Source organism: Hippocampus comes, unplaced genomic scaffold (genome assembly GCF_001891065.2).
Source record: "Hippocampus comes isolate QL1 unplaced genomic scaffold, H_comes_QL1_v1.1 scaffold2808, whole genome shotgun sequence".
Taxonomy (NCBI): domain Eukaryota; kingdom Metazoa; phylum Chordata; class Actinopteri; order Syngnathiformes; family Syngnathidae; genus Hippocampus; species Hippocampus comes.
In genome coordinates this window covers 1-14,152 of record NW_017805363.1, presented here as the reverse complement: position 1 = coordinate 14,152, position 14,152 = coordinate 1, and the positions used below count along the sequence as shown (strand labels likewise).

General features: G+C 41.9%; 2 protein-coding genes across 4 annotated transcripts; both read left to right on the top strand.

Moving 5' to 3' along the window:
• Positions 1-1,340: 1,340 nt before the first annotated feature.
• On the top strand, positions 1,341-7,855 carry rpz4 (rapunzel 4). Of its 2 annotated transcripts, none has more exons than XM_019871896.1 (2): positions 1,341-1,454; positions 4,937-7,855. In XM_019871896.1, the coding sequence occupies exon 2, from the start codon at positions 4,956-4,958 to the stop codon at positions 6,126-6,128; it is 1,173 nt and encodes a 390-aa protein (XP_019727455.1). In that variant the 5' UTR covers positions 1,341-1,454; positions 4,937-4,955; the 3' UTR covers positions 6,129-7,855. The 2 variants fall into 2 exon arrangements, with proteins under 2 accessions (XP_019727455.1, XP_019727456.1); XM_019871897.1 differs by lacking the exon at positions 1,341-1,454 and adding an exon at positions 3,250-3,370.
• Positions 7,856-9,375: 1,520 nt separating this feature from the next.
• On the top strand, positions 9,376-13,438 carry LOC109517019 (transmembrane protein 176B). Of its 2 annotated transcripts, none has more exons than XM_019871899.1 (6): positions 9,376-9,495; positions 10,640-10,941; positions 11,247-11,303; positions 11,607-11,828; positions 12,578-12,712; positions 13,075-13,438. In XM_019871899.1, exons 2-6 carry the CDS (start codon positions 10,645-10,647, stop codon positions 13,129-13,131), a joined length of 768 nt encoding a protein of 255 aa, XP_019727458.1. In that variant the 5' UTR covers positions 9,376-9,495; positions 10,640-10,644; the 3' UTR covers positions 13,132-13,438. The 2 variants fall into 2 exon arrangements, with proteins under 2 accessions (XP_019727458.1, XP_019727457.1); XM_019871898.1 differs by having other exon boundaries at positions 9,377-9,529.
• The last annotated feature ends 714 nt before the right edge of the window (positions 13,439-14,152 follow it).

Genomic DNA, 14,152 nt, shown 5'->3' with positions numbered 1-14,152 from the left:
AAAAAAAAAAAAAATCTACATAAATACATGTTCCATTAAAAATATGCTGATTTTTCAAAACACCAAACTAATTTGTCATTTGATTTTCAAGAAAAATGCACTGGAAGTGTGTGGAAGCAACCTGGAATATTGCAAATGAGAGATGTATGTTTAGATGGGCACGTTTTGGTCTGTTTGCTAGTGAGCAGTGGTTTTTGGACAGCGTTTGAAAAAAAAGCGGTTGATACCATCAGCATTCGGGGGTCAGGGTTCATGTTCTACTACGACTAAAGAGCAGAAAAAAGTGAATCTATTAGAAGTTGAAGAATGTAGCGTTCTGTTTTTACATTGTGTCGTGAATTTAATCGTGTCCCCTCTTCTTGCCAAAAAAGATCAATTTAGAAACTTTCAGGCTTCAGCCAAGTGCTTTCTTGCCAAACTTTTGTGTTGACTGTGTCAACAGTACTATTGTTGGTTTCTTACCTAAAGCCTTTTAGCGTACTGTTTCCTATTTACTCTCACAAGACGAAGAGGAGCCACCTGCGAAAGCCTAAAGCTAGAAGACATCAACTGAAAAGAAGACCAAAAGGCTTGAAGGTTATTTTCTGTTTTGGAAAATTCGAGGAAGGGGTCCAATGTACCACAACAGAAATCCTTTTTGAGTTGGTAATATAAACACAGAGTTGGCTTATGACCACACCCCCAAAACTATATTGAAGCTGACCTTTAACAATGGAATGTAGTATGGGGAAAGATCATATCAGCAGTGACTGCGTTAATTAATCGACAAAAATAATCATTAAAAAACTAATAATAAAAAATGCCGGGGGTCATAAGTAAAAATTAAGGAACAGTGAAACGTTAAAATGGAGAACACTATCAAAGTTTTGTGAGCTCACTTGTTTCTAGCACCAGATAGCGAAAGTAGAGATACATCAAATTCTTTCAAACACACACACAAACACACACTGCGAATATCTCAGGGACAGCTCAGTTATATGTTTTAATGTAATTTTTAAAAACGGTCTCACAAGTTAACATCGATAAAAATTTTGGAATGTAACTTCTTTCATCTCATTTACTGTAAAAAAAAATGAGGCACGGTCCAAATTTCTTTCCGAAATAAGTTATTTTACACGACAGTTCCAGTATGAATGTACTGTTACATCATTTTTAGTTAACCAAGTTTTAAAAAATTTGGATTGAATTTTTTTATGTGAAAATTTGTGTTACATGCACTTTGTAAAACAAGTTTTAATATAACATTAAAATGTATCTCATGATGACTATGGAAACCATGAAAGTTTTTTAATGTTAGTTTTCGAAGTTGGGCAGGTTGAGGATGACGTCAGTCGTTGTCACACCCAAAACGGTGCGCTTAAATCACGTGACCGGAACACGAAAGTACACCGTGGTGGAATTTTTTTGCCGTCTTCTATCTTCTAAACTTTTTGTTGTTGTGTCTTTTAGAGGAGGTGAGTACGACCAAATCGCTAAAACATCCATCATGATATCTCTCCTTTTAAACGTTTCCAAATAAAGTGTACGTCAGACGAGTCTGTAATTTCATCAAACAACAAAAAGCGATCGTACAAAAGTTAAGCATGTTTTAGCTTGATGGAAATAGCCGCGCGGCAGCTAACCAGACCTCCTGTTTACATAAACATTCACGTCACAGCATTCCTAGACGATAGAAGACACCAAAGAGAATATCCCTCAGATTTTGTTGTCATACCCCAGGACCCCATTTGATTTCCAAGATCGATCTAACATGCTTGAATCACTGTGATGTTTGTTTTCTTGTCAGTGTTCTAAACGTTGCCCTTTGTTTAGTTTTTCTCAAACTTGTTTTCCTTTTCAGGTATATGTTTCTCGATGGACAAAAAACATTTTTTTTCTTTTCTGAAGAATGTAATGTACAGAACCACTGCCTGTGCAAAAAAAAAAAAAATCTACATAAATACATGTTCCATTAAAAATATGCTGATTTTTCAAAACACCAAACTAATTTGTCATTTGATTTTCAAGAAAAATGCACTGGAAGTGTGTGGAAGCAACCTGGAATATTGCAAATGAGAGATGTATGTTTAGATGGGCACGTTTTGGTCTGTTTGCTAGTGAGCAGTGGTTCTTGGACAGCGTTTGAAAAAAAAGCGGTTGATACCATCAGCATTCGGGGGTCAGGGTTCATGTTCTACTACGACTAAAGAGCAGAAAAAAGTGAATCTATTAGAAGTTGAAGAATGTAGCGTTCTGTTTTTACATTGTGTCGTGAATTTAATCGTGTCCCCTCTTCTTGCCAAAAAAGATCAATTTAGAAACTTTCAGGCTTCAGCCAAGTGCTTTCTTGCCAAACTTTTGTGTTGACTGTGTCAACAGTACTATTGTTGGTTTCTTACCTAAAGCCTTTTAGCGTACTGTTTCCTATTTACTCTCACAAGACGAAGAGGAGCCACCTGCGAAAGCCTAAAGCTAGAAGACATCAACTGAAAAGAAGACCAAAAGGCTTGAAGGTTATTTTCTGTTTTGGAAAATTCGAGGAAGGGGTCCAATGTACCACAACATAAATCCTTTTTGAGTTGGTAATATAAACACAGAGTTGGCTTATGACCACACCCCCAAAACTATATTGAAGCTGACCTTTAACAATGGAATGTAGTATGGGGAAAGATCATATCAGCAGTGACTGCGTTAATTAATCGACAAAAATAATCATTAAAAAACTAATAATAAAAAATGCCGGGGGTCATAAGTAAAAATTAAGGAACAGTGAAACGTTAAAATGGAGAACACTATCAAAGTTTTGTGAGCTCACTTGTTTCTAGCACCAGATAGCGAAAGTAGAGATACATCAAATTCTTTCAAACACACACACAAACACACACTGCGAATATCTCAGGGACAGCTCAGTTATATGTTTTAATGTAATTTTTAAAAACGGTCTCACAAGTTAACATCGATAAAAATTTTGGAATGTAACTTCTTTCATCTCATTTACTGTAAAAAAAAATGAGGCACGGTCCAAATTTCTTTCCGAAATAAGTTATTTTACACGACAGTTCCAGTATGAATGTACTGTTACATCATTTTTAGTTAACCAAGTTTTAAAAAATTTGGATTGAATTTTTTTATGTGAAAATTTGTGTTACATGCACTTTGTAAAACAAGTTTTAATATAACATTAAAATGTATCTCATGATGACTATGGAAACCATGAAAGTTTTTTAATGTTAGTTTTCGAAGTTGGGCAGGTTGAGGATGACGTCAGTCGTTGTCACACCCAAAACGGTGCGCTTAAATCACGTGACCGGAACACGAAAGTACACCGTGGTGGAATTTTTTTGCCGTCTTCTATCTTCTAAACTTTTTGTTGTTGTGTCTTTTAGAGGAGGTGAGTACGACCAAATCGCTAATCAAATCAACATTTCCCCGCGTAGGCTTGCTGCCGACCTTTTCAAAATGACTTTTATCGACTTGGTGTAGTTGTCTTGTTACTTGATCGATGATTGTTGCGCTCTCGAACGCTTTGTGCTTTCTGTTAGAAAAAAGATTTTAATTTGTGAGAGTGGCTTCTTTTGCTGACGCTAAGTGGTCGAAGTCAGTATATTGGCAGCAGAACGATATATATATTTTTTAAGTGTTGAGTCCAACTTTACTGGGCGTTGGTCATATCGGTGCTTGGTTATGACGTCACTTTCCGGATTTTGGTGCTTCTGTCGTGTGTTGATTTTGCGTCTGCGAAAGTTTTGCTCGTGTGCGGTTTGAAGAATCTTGTTAACTTGCCATGTTTGGCTTTCAGCTTGTCGATCGATGCTTTGCCCATTACGAGAGCTCATTAACGGCCTGTCGGCTTTCAGCTCTCCCTTAAGTGCCATTATGATCGGATATTGTTTTGGAGACTACATGGCCACTTGAACAATATTGGATATTACAGTATGTGCATTATTCCTGCGCTTTCGGGAGGGATACACACGTTGCATGTTGTGACGAGTCGCATGAGAAACAACACGTACAATGACTCTCATAGCCAGTTCATTATGTATAATGTGTTTTTGTGGGGTTGACTTAATGTTTCTAATAATGTGAACCTCTCGTGTCTTTAACTTGTTGCAAAATTCCCCGCATGTGTTTGTTTTGAACTTAAAATGAATAGGGACACTTTACTACCTTTTCAATGGAATGCAGTTGAACCCTCTGCAGTGAGCCACTGAAGTGGAAACACTTCAGTATCGTCTACAACATAAAATGACATGATGTTGATGAGTCATTCCTCCAAATTAAATTTAAATGATTAAAATTTGTGGAAGAAAGTGTCTTGTCATCAGGTGTACTTAACGAGAGTTTGCTCAGTGTTCATAATCAGAGCTATCACAGTAATAACCGCAGGATATGATGGGAGCTACGCATGGCAGACTGGGCAACATAAACAACCTGAGTGCTGTTGTCCGTCACGAAATCCCCTGGAGCAAGCCGGGCAGACGAGTTATTTTCCATTGCCTCGTTGCTGTGGCAACTTGGACCTTCAGCGGCTTTGACCGCGCTCTTTCTATCTCTCTTGTTAATCTCAATTTGAGGAGCGGCTATTTGCTTGTATAGGGGAGAACATTTGATCTTTTTAATGTGGGATCAATAAAAAGCTCGAGGGAGAAGGCATGACTTGTAGTTCAGAATCTGGTGCTGAATGTAGAGACTGCTACCAGATCAGGAAGGCTTTGTTACAGAAAACCAAACAGTTTTTTTTTTTCACCAGACAGTAACGCAATATAGCATGTTAGCTTAGCAATTAAACAGGAAAATCGTAACGCAGCATGTTAGCTTAACCTTAACACTGGCAAAATCTGTACCTCTCGTTATGCTCACGACATGAAACAAAACTTGTTTTTCATCAGCCAGCGACTGCATGACAATGTCGCATGAGAAATGATTTCAGTCCCTTTGATATTTTCGTCTTTATTAGAACCGTGCCCACATCAGAGATGTCTGCCAAGCTGCAGAGGCTCGTGTCGGAGAAGAAGGACATGGTGGAAACGGTGATGGAGACCTTCGAGCAGGGCGCCGAGGTTGTGGCCAGCATCGTGGGCGACCTCTTCCCGGTCTTCTCCATCGCCGCCCCCATCGTCAAGCTGGCGCTGGACAACGTGGAGAGCAAGGAGGCGACCTTCATGAAGGAGCAGTTCCAGAAGGTGCGCGACCGCCTGGACGCCATTTCCGACCAGATGCAACGCATCCATGACGAGATCAAGAAGAGCGGCATGGATGCCACCTACTTCTCCGTGGAGGAGAACATCACCAACCAGTTCCGCAAGTATATGGACATCCTCAACGCCAAGCCCAAGTTCCGGGAAGTCAAGAAGAAGCTCTTCCTGGAGCATTTCGACAAGACCGGCGGCGACAAGAACCTGCACGTTCTCTACAACGCCGTGACGGGCGACAACTTCTCGGGCGAGTCGGTGCTGGAGATCATCCTCAACTACGAGGAGAAAAGCCGCCGGCCCCTGGAGGATTTCTGCGCCCGGCTGAAGAAACTCTTCTGCCTCGGAATCATCGCCCTCCTCGGCCACGCCGCCCTGAAGGGTTACGACGAGGAAGACTCTCTCCTCAAGGACTGGGGCGAGAAGATGAAGGTGGTGCAGGAGAAGATGAACGCCGTGATCGAGGACTGCGTGGTGAGTTTCCCCAAGCAGGCCGAGCTGGATGCCAGGCGGCTGGTGAGGGACAACCCAGGTTGGAGCAACCAGCAGCTGGCCGACGCCATCGTCGCCAGGCTGAAGAAGAAGTACGACTGGGTGGGCTGGTCGGTGCGCGTCTTCAAATCGCCCACGGGCCTCTTCGCCCCCAAGAACTATCACTGCCCCGCCGGGAGGAGCCGCTTTCAGGTGCCCACGTCGGACGACAAACTCAACGTGGTGGTGTCCTACAGCTCCTCGCCCGAGCCGGTAGACGGCGCCCACATCCGCCAGCTGATCCAAAGCCAGAAGAAGCTGGGCGTGGTGGCCGTGGCCGAGATGCTGTTCGAGAAGGTGCCCGGCGAATGCGCCGTCCACGCCGTGAAGACCAGCAAGGACCTGGCTTGCGCCTGGAGCTTCAGCGATGAGCTACACTACTGGGAGGAGCACAAGAACTTGTACGTGTGCCTTCACTCGGCCTAATGGCCCGCTGACATCAAGACTTGACGCCTCCATGCTGCGACACTTTGCTCCCTAATGTGCCTTGAACGCACCATTTTGTCCTGATAAGCCAGTTTCCCTCTGCCACATGAAAGTTGGCGGCGAGTCTGTCGTGAGTCGAAAAAGCCTTCCGAAGCCATGCCTGAAAAGACCCGAGTCTACCATTTTGTTTTCCTGGAATGTGGTAGGAATGTCGATGATGCTTAGACCTACAAAAAATTCTCAAGAAGTGATACCTAAAACTCAGCCATTTTAGCTTGGAGTGACAATTTTCGCCTCAAACTCTAAAATCAAGTTGATTAGAATTCCGCCTCAAAGCCAGTTTGATTCAGACAACAAAGAATAGACCTACAAAAAGCCTCAGTAAGCCACGCCCAGAAAGACAAAGAAAGTCTGCCATTTTTGGTTTGAATCGCCCATTTTAGGTTTGCTTTGGCCTTTTTCTTCCGACTTCAATGACTGACTCCTCCGAAAATTGGAAGTATGTGTATGTGATGCTCAAGTCTGACACTTCTTTGTGTTTGTGTGACACTTGGGCATGGCAGAGAAGTTTGAGTTGCCATGAACACAAATCTCATTTTGTCCTCTTCTGACATCATTAGCACACAGCTAACACACCCATTGAATGATAATTGTTCTGTCTTTGCTTCTCCCAAAGTGGTACGCCTTCATCAAATTTATATTCCGTACTTTATGAATGTATGTGCTGTTATTAACCACTCTGACCAAATTATGTACTGCCTAAGACATTACTCAAGCAGTTTATATCTGAACATTTTCTTCATCTCAAACATTGTAAAATGTACCTATTTAGCATATTTCTTTCTTGTGTGACGGTCGATGTTTTTCCAATTGAATTGTCAATATAAAGATTGAAAATGAATATAACGTCTGTTTTTGCACTGTTGCGGTGGATTTAATTCACAAAATAGAATTTGTCTCGCTGGCGTTTCCGAGATGTAGAAAAAGGACATTTTGGCGAATGTGGAAACACCCTGGCTTGCCCTATAATCACGTGGTTGCGGCTTTTCTATCTTTGTCACAGAAAGATGCGCGTCATGTTCAAAAAGTGCAAGACAAAACAAGTCAAAAGTGTGCTTTCCATTCACAGCAGCTCACGTACACGCCAGACATGATTTCAAATGGTTTCTGAGACTCACCACCATGTTGAAAGGAGGAGAAAATAGCATTTAGCTCTTCACCCAGCTAGCTGTTCAATTTTGAACAAGATCAGATTTGGTGGGTTCTTGTCAAACTTTTGCACCAGGTTCCCAACATGCCTGTGGGATTCTTCATCAATCCGAAACTTGGGTGCCGGATGCTAATATTTTACAAGGCTGTGAAGAGTGTATCGTCACTCAACTTCAAGCTCCGCCCTCACCCTGAGCTGAAAATTCAATTTTCACGATCACGCACATTGCGTTCAAATTTGCTTGCAAATTGTTGTATGAGGTACGAATTTTATAAACCGTCAAATCAGAATTCCCAATGAACCGAGCATTTCACAGCTCAGTTTCTGATTTGACTTTTGTGCATCGTGCTATGATTAACGTGTCGCGTTTCCCGATATTCAGACGCTAGCGCTGGGTGCTTTTTTTGTTCGAACTCGGTGCGAAAAATTGCTCCTTTCAACCCGATGGCTGTTTTACCTTGAACATTCTCAATTGATTTACATTTTCAGAATAAACACGTCGTACCGGATGCAAAGATTTCCTATCTCTCTGGTCGCCTTGTTTTTTTTTTTTCTTTTTTTTTTACGGCCCTGACAAAGTGGACATTGGCAACGTTGGAATAGGTGCCGTGATGCTTTCCATTTGAGCGCACAGTCGGTGCATTGAGCCGGCGTCAGTCGTCAGGTGATGGCAAGAACGCGGACAAACATCACGAGCAATCGCGAGGATGCGCCCGCCTTGCGGAACGTCCATTGTGCCGACACAGACTCGCCACGGCCAAACGTCCCGCTCGGCTAATTCGCTGTTTGTCACTTGGTGTCCTTTCAGTTTGTGGGGTTGTGATACCCGCCTCGCATGTGGGTGGGGCGAAGTACAGCTAAATACAACTAAGGAGCATGAATAATTGTAGTCATGGGCTAGCTTGATCAAACCAAACCACATTCTGCACGTATTACAACAGCGTGGCTTCGTAGTCAACGAGTGTGGGTACTAGACTGGACTGCCAGCAGTCCTGACCTGTCTCCCATTGAAATATAGAACAGTGGAGACCCTGGACTGTTGAACAGCCAAAGCTGTACATCAAACAAGCATGGGGAAGAATTCCACCTCTAATTCCGCCAATGAATGTCCTCAGTTCTCAAATGTTTCTTGAATGTTGTTAAAAGAAAAGGTGATGTAACACTCCAGTAAACATGACCGTGTCCCTGCTTTTTTGGTACGTGTTGCAGCCATGATATTCTAAGTTCAGGATGATTTGTAGGCGGCACGGTGGTTGACTGGTGAGCACTGTCCGCCTCACAGTGCAGAGGTCCGGGATTGGAATCTGGGCTTCGGCCTTCCTGTGTGGAGTGTGCATGTTCTCCCCGTGCCTGCGTGGGTTTTCTCTAGGTCCTCCGGTTTCCTCCCACATTCCCAAAATATGCACGGTAGGTTAATTTAACACTCTAAACGTTCCTCGATGTGTATGTGAATGTCAATGGTTGTTCAGAGTGTACGCCACCTACTGCCCCAAAACAGCTGGATGAATTATGAAACGGTCAGCGCGGGCAAGAGCGGTCCTTTCCTCTAGTCAGCAATGAGTCGGATTTCCCCACTTGTACCTGTCTCTTCTAGGAATTTAATTTCGTTTTTCTTTTCTTTTTCCCTTACAGGCAGCCCTGAAGTGCAAAGCAGAAAGGGTAGGTACTGTTGAGAGGAGGCGAGTGAGGGTTTTTTTTTTTTTTGCTGTTGTGTTTAGTTTTATGTTTTAATTGTTTGCTGTTTGTGCTTTTTGATTTGCTGTTGAGCAATTTCTTTGGGTGTTTTTTCATTTGCTTTTGTGTGTGTGTGTGTGTGTGTGTGTGTGTGTGTGTGTGTGTGTGTGTGTGTGTGTGTTTAGTACGGAAGAGGATTAAGGCCAATGAAGAAGAAAAAAAACAAGGTTGGCAAGAGTCTCACTTTTATCTCAGACTTCTGACTTTGTTCTCAGAATTTTCACTTTAAAGTCAGAATTCTGAGATAAAAGTAAGAATCTTGCGAACCTTGTTTTTTTTTTTCCTTTTTCATTGGCCCTAATCCTCTTCCGTACGCAAACAAGGGGTTAACGCAGCATTTGCTTGCGCTTTCCCGGAACAAGTGGAATCTGGAAAGTCCTCCTTGATCAACAGACGTCATCCACCACTTGATCGGAGTATACTGTATTCCATCGACTTAATCTACACGAAGAAACAAGTAAGATCCATTGTGTGGCAGTTATAAATAAAATAATTGATCGATCGTTTGTCTGTTGACCTTACGGGATTCCACTGCGTGTTTGTTTTTGGTGGGGGAGCAAGCAATGGCGAGGCGTGACATCCTGGTTTCCATACTCGAGATGGGATCATCCATTTATGTAAAATTTGGAATTTTGAGAGTGTTACTCGTAGCTGGAGAGCAGTACGAGGTTAGATCGGAGGCTTTAAGAGTGTTAACTATCTACGAACAAGCCAAGATTTTTAAAATGCAGTACAGGTTATGACCGTTGGTGGCAGCACTGAGTGTTGTACTGCGAGCAGCCAAACTGACTTCCAAATTCTTTTTCGAAATAAAGTTCAACAAAAGATAATCGAATAAGACATTGATTTATTTCTATTTGGTTGTCATTTGTCACGCTTTAAACTAGCATGTTTATGAACCGTCGTTGGTTGACGCGTCAAGAACGTTAAGACGTCACATCGAAAAATACCCCCCCCCCCACCACGCACACGCACACACACACACGCACACGCACAAACCGCCGCCATTGTAAACTTATTGGTTAATGAACAATCGCATGCAAACAAGCTGGTTGCCTCTTTTAGATTTTGTTTTCGCTTTGCATCTAAAACTGGAGACCTATCATAGGCGATTCGATGCACCCTGTCACCAGGGGGACTCCTTACATTCATCCATTGTTACACAGTGTGTAATACACACATTAAGTATATATTTAGGAAATGGCACAAAAAACGACTTGTGGTGTGTGTGTGTTTTATTTTAATTGATTGATTTTTATTGCAAGCGAAAATTTGAATTAACACTGAGCTTCATACACACCGACACTCGAATGAAGTGGATAACAAAATGTGGCAATTGCAGTATTGTAATGCTCTCAAATATGTGTAAGGAGAGCCACAGTTGGCAAGGTGCTGTTTATTGAACGGGACAAAAAATATTTAATGGAAACTACCTTCGTTTGTTTACATTCAACATTCAGCTAAGACAGTCTGCTCCAGTGACATAAATGTGATTGCGCTGGATGCCTCATGTTGGTGGCGAGGCTGCTTTGCCTCTATTAACGTGGTTTCATTGTTGTTTTTCCAGGCAGGATGTCCGTAACCATGACCAAGGCTGACGGGGTCACAATGCTGACGCTCACCAGCAACCCCAAAAGTAGCTGGCCACCCCTGTGCCAAATATTGGGGGGCCTGTGCTATAGCCCCATGTGCTGCTCTGTGTCGCGGCACCTGAGGACCATCATGGGGACCTCTCAGTCCGTCCTGGGGGCGCTGCACATCATGGTGGGCTTGCTCAATATTGGCCTGGGGGCCATCCTCATGGCCACCGGGCCTGCCTCCAGCTGGCAAATGGACTCAACTGCCTTCCCTCATTGGTTGGGAGCACTGGTAAGAAAGAAATACGTGTGTGTGTGTGTGTGTGTGTGTGTGTGTGTGTGTGTGTGTGTATGTATGTATGTATGTATGTATGTATGTGTATATGTATATATATATATTATATTTAAACAAAATGCAACTTAAAAGTTGTGTGTAAAAGAGTGCCAAGCTTCCAGGTTAGTTCCTTCCACAACTTGCTTTGCTCACCTAAGCATTGCTGAATGACAGGTCTGGAGAATCAGTAAAGTATCAACAAATGTCAAATTTTGATCACTTGTTTTTTTGGTTTGTTTTTTTTTTTGTCTTGTCGAACACAGTTCATCCTCTTTGGCACCATCAGCATTTTCTCTGAGAAGTTCCCCAGTCCGTGTCTGGTGAGTCGTGTTTCTTGGGTCGTGCAATGACTCGACGCCATCCATCCATCCTTCCAGGAAAAATTTAGAAAGTGGTATTTCATTTCGAAGATTAAAAAAAAAAATCATTGTCATTATATGAAAAAAAGAAAAGATCTTTTCAAAAAAAGTCACAATATTTTATGAATCGTAACGTTTTTTTTAAAGGTAAAATGATGTATTTTAGAGAACGTGCCATTTTCTTTCATTCATAATTCAACATTCATCGTTTAGTGAATCATTTTTTTTCCTTTATAACTCATTTGTACCTTTTGTGTGTTTTAGGTGTTGCTCAACGCCCTTCTGAACTTATCAGGAATCAGTTTCGCCATCGCTGGCATCGTCCTTTACGCCATCAATGCGTCCCGTATATACGTCTGGAACATATGCCGAGATGATGACAATGATGACTATTATTGGTCCAGAAGGCGTGCCACCACCCCGAGCCCGAGTTCCGCGGAGCAGTACTACCAGGAGCGCTGCTCGGAGGGGAGAGAGCTCATTCTTGTGAGTGGACCCTCACTTTCATACAGAACCAAAAGAAAGTTGTCATGTTATGAGATGACATTCACATTTTTTTTTCTTTTCAGACACAGAACTGATATTACCATGTAGCACAAATCGGGTCGCTCTAAATGGCAGATTTAATTGTAATAGGGACTCCGGACTAAAGGCCTGCATTTACCCCCAGCACCTTTAGGGGGCACCATGTCTTTTCTTGGATTATTTTGAAAAAGAAAATGACCACCAAAAAAGATGTTCTCGGCATGCGTGTGCCCACAGTTTTTTGTTGGTAGGCAGACAAATGGCAGGGCATGATCCACACTGGGTGCCTGTCGCTTCTCAGGACCAACAGATCGGCGTGCATGACCTGCAACCGTGAAAATAAACAAACATTTTAAGAAAGAAATTCTGAAGGTGCCGAGAGCTTCGGAACAAAGGAGAGAGGAGTGAGAGATGTTTCATGAGTTCCCGGAAGAGCAAGAGAGAGGACAAAGGGAGAGGCTGGCTCTTACGTTGTGCTGCATCCAAGTTTTGAGGCCGCTCCCAACGTCTCGTAACATTTGGCGGGCTAATTAGCGATTCGACCTCTCGGGGCTTTGAGCAAAAGAAACTTGGAGAGGGTTGAAATGAACCTAAATGTGTCCCACTTTGGCTCCTTGCCTTCAGAAGACGCAGTCTGCGAATTTGAACATAGCTAGCTCATGTTTTTTTTTAAATCATAATAATAATACATTTTATTTGTGGTTGTGCAGATGCTGCTGAAAGCCATCAACGGCATTGCTATCGTGCTCTGCGTGCTGGAACTCTGCCTGGTTATCAGTTCCTGTGTGCTGGCCTTCAAATCGCTGTGTCACCCCAGCAGCGCCCAGCAAGACAACCAGCAGCAGGTAACAAGCCAACTTCCGTTGAGAGCCGTTTGCCTGCCCCCTGTTGGCGGCCTCGTGTTTTTTTTTTTAATTTTTTGATTTTTATGTCAGTATTTTTTTCCAAGTAAAAGGTTATCGAATAAAATTGGGAAACTTAGAGCTAATAATGCAGCTGATATACGGATTTCAATTCTTGACATACAAAATGTATTTTTTTTCCTAAATCCAACTCTTAAGAGCATGTCCTTATCTAAAATGAATTTGCTGCTCCAAAATACCCCAAAATTTTCCAGTTAAAGTCACATGATCTTTTCTTCTTTTTTTTTGTCACAGTGTGTACCCAAAGATGAAACTAAGCCGTTTGTTGTTCTTTGGCTTTTTAGAGCCGTGATGACCCGGAAGGTGGATACAAGCCACTCCTGGAGGAAGTCGAGGCCTAACATGCACCGTCGTCTTCATATTTGTCTTCTTCAAAGTGCACCTTATATCTACTGAATGCACTCGCACGTCTGGAGTATCAAACATTTAAAAAAAACACATATCTTCCTTATTTTTGCACTTTTCTAGAGATGCGGCGGATTTGAGTTGAATTTTTTGTGTCTGTGTGCTTCCCTTTGTGGTGTGTGTGCGTGTGCTCGGTGGCATAGACAATTGATGCATTTGGAAGTTTTATTTTTTCACACTTGCAATGTATCTCTCTTTTTCAAGCTCAGAAAATGTTGACAAATAAAATTACAAGCACATTTCGGAATTGTTTTTCCTGCTTTTTTTTTTTTTTTCAGCGCTGCGCCCTCCCTGCAGATTCACCTGAAATACAAAAAAAAAAGACTCCACGAATTCTCATTTTCAATCGCAACATGTATTTGCAGAATCAAAATGCCGCTTTCATCGCCTGCATTTGATTCAATATCTGGGAAGATTAAAATAAATAAAATTGTTGATTTTTTTTTTTTACATTAAAATTATTGAGATTACGAAATGTATTCATGCATTTTTTTAGGTAAATAGATTTTAATGAACCGCTTGCAGAGAAAATGACTGCATGAAATATATACCTTCATATCCCGCAGTTATTGAAAGTCTACGCACCTCTGTTCAAATGGCAACCTTTTAGGATACAAAAAAAAATTACCGGTAGCCAAATTATTTGAACTCTTTTTCAAATAAAAATAACTGTGATAACATGGTTGGTTGCAGAACTGTGCACACCTTCTTATAACTGACCTCTTCTAGCTCCTGCAGCTATTTCAAGAGCCTTTAAATAAACCATAACAAAGTTCAGATATTGTAGTTTTCCAACCTTTTTTTTTTTTTTACTTGGGTGGCATTATTGACTTAAAAAAAGTTTTAAAAGAATATACCTTTGGCTTATTTTTTTCCTCACACAAATTTGGCATTGGAACAGTGGTGTTAAGACTTTTTATGTACAATGTCTTGACTACGAACTTTTCTGTATTTTTT

Excerpts from the sequence above, each read along its gene's own strand:
- LOC109517019 (XM_019871899.1), top strand. The coding sequence starts at position 10,645 with ATGTCCGTAACCATGACCAAGGCTGACGGGGTCACAATGCTGACGCTC. Across the intron at positions 10,942-11,246 it reads CTCATTGGTTGGGAGCACTG|TTCATCCTCTTTGGCACCAT; the intron begins GTAAGAAAGAAA and ends TGTCGAACACAG. Across the intron at positions 11,829-12,577 it reads AGGGGAGAGAGCTCATTCTT|ATGCTGCTGAAAGCCATCAA; the intron begins GTGAGTGGACCC and ends GTGGTTGTGCAG.
- rpz4 (XM_019871896.1), top strand. The coding sequence starts at position 4,956 with ATGTCTGCCAAGCTGCAGAGGCTCGTGTCGGAGAAGAAGGACATGGTG.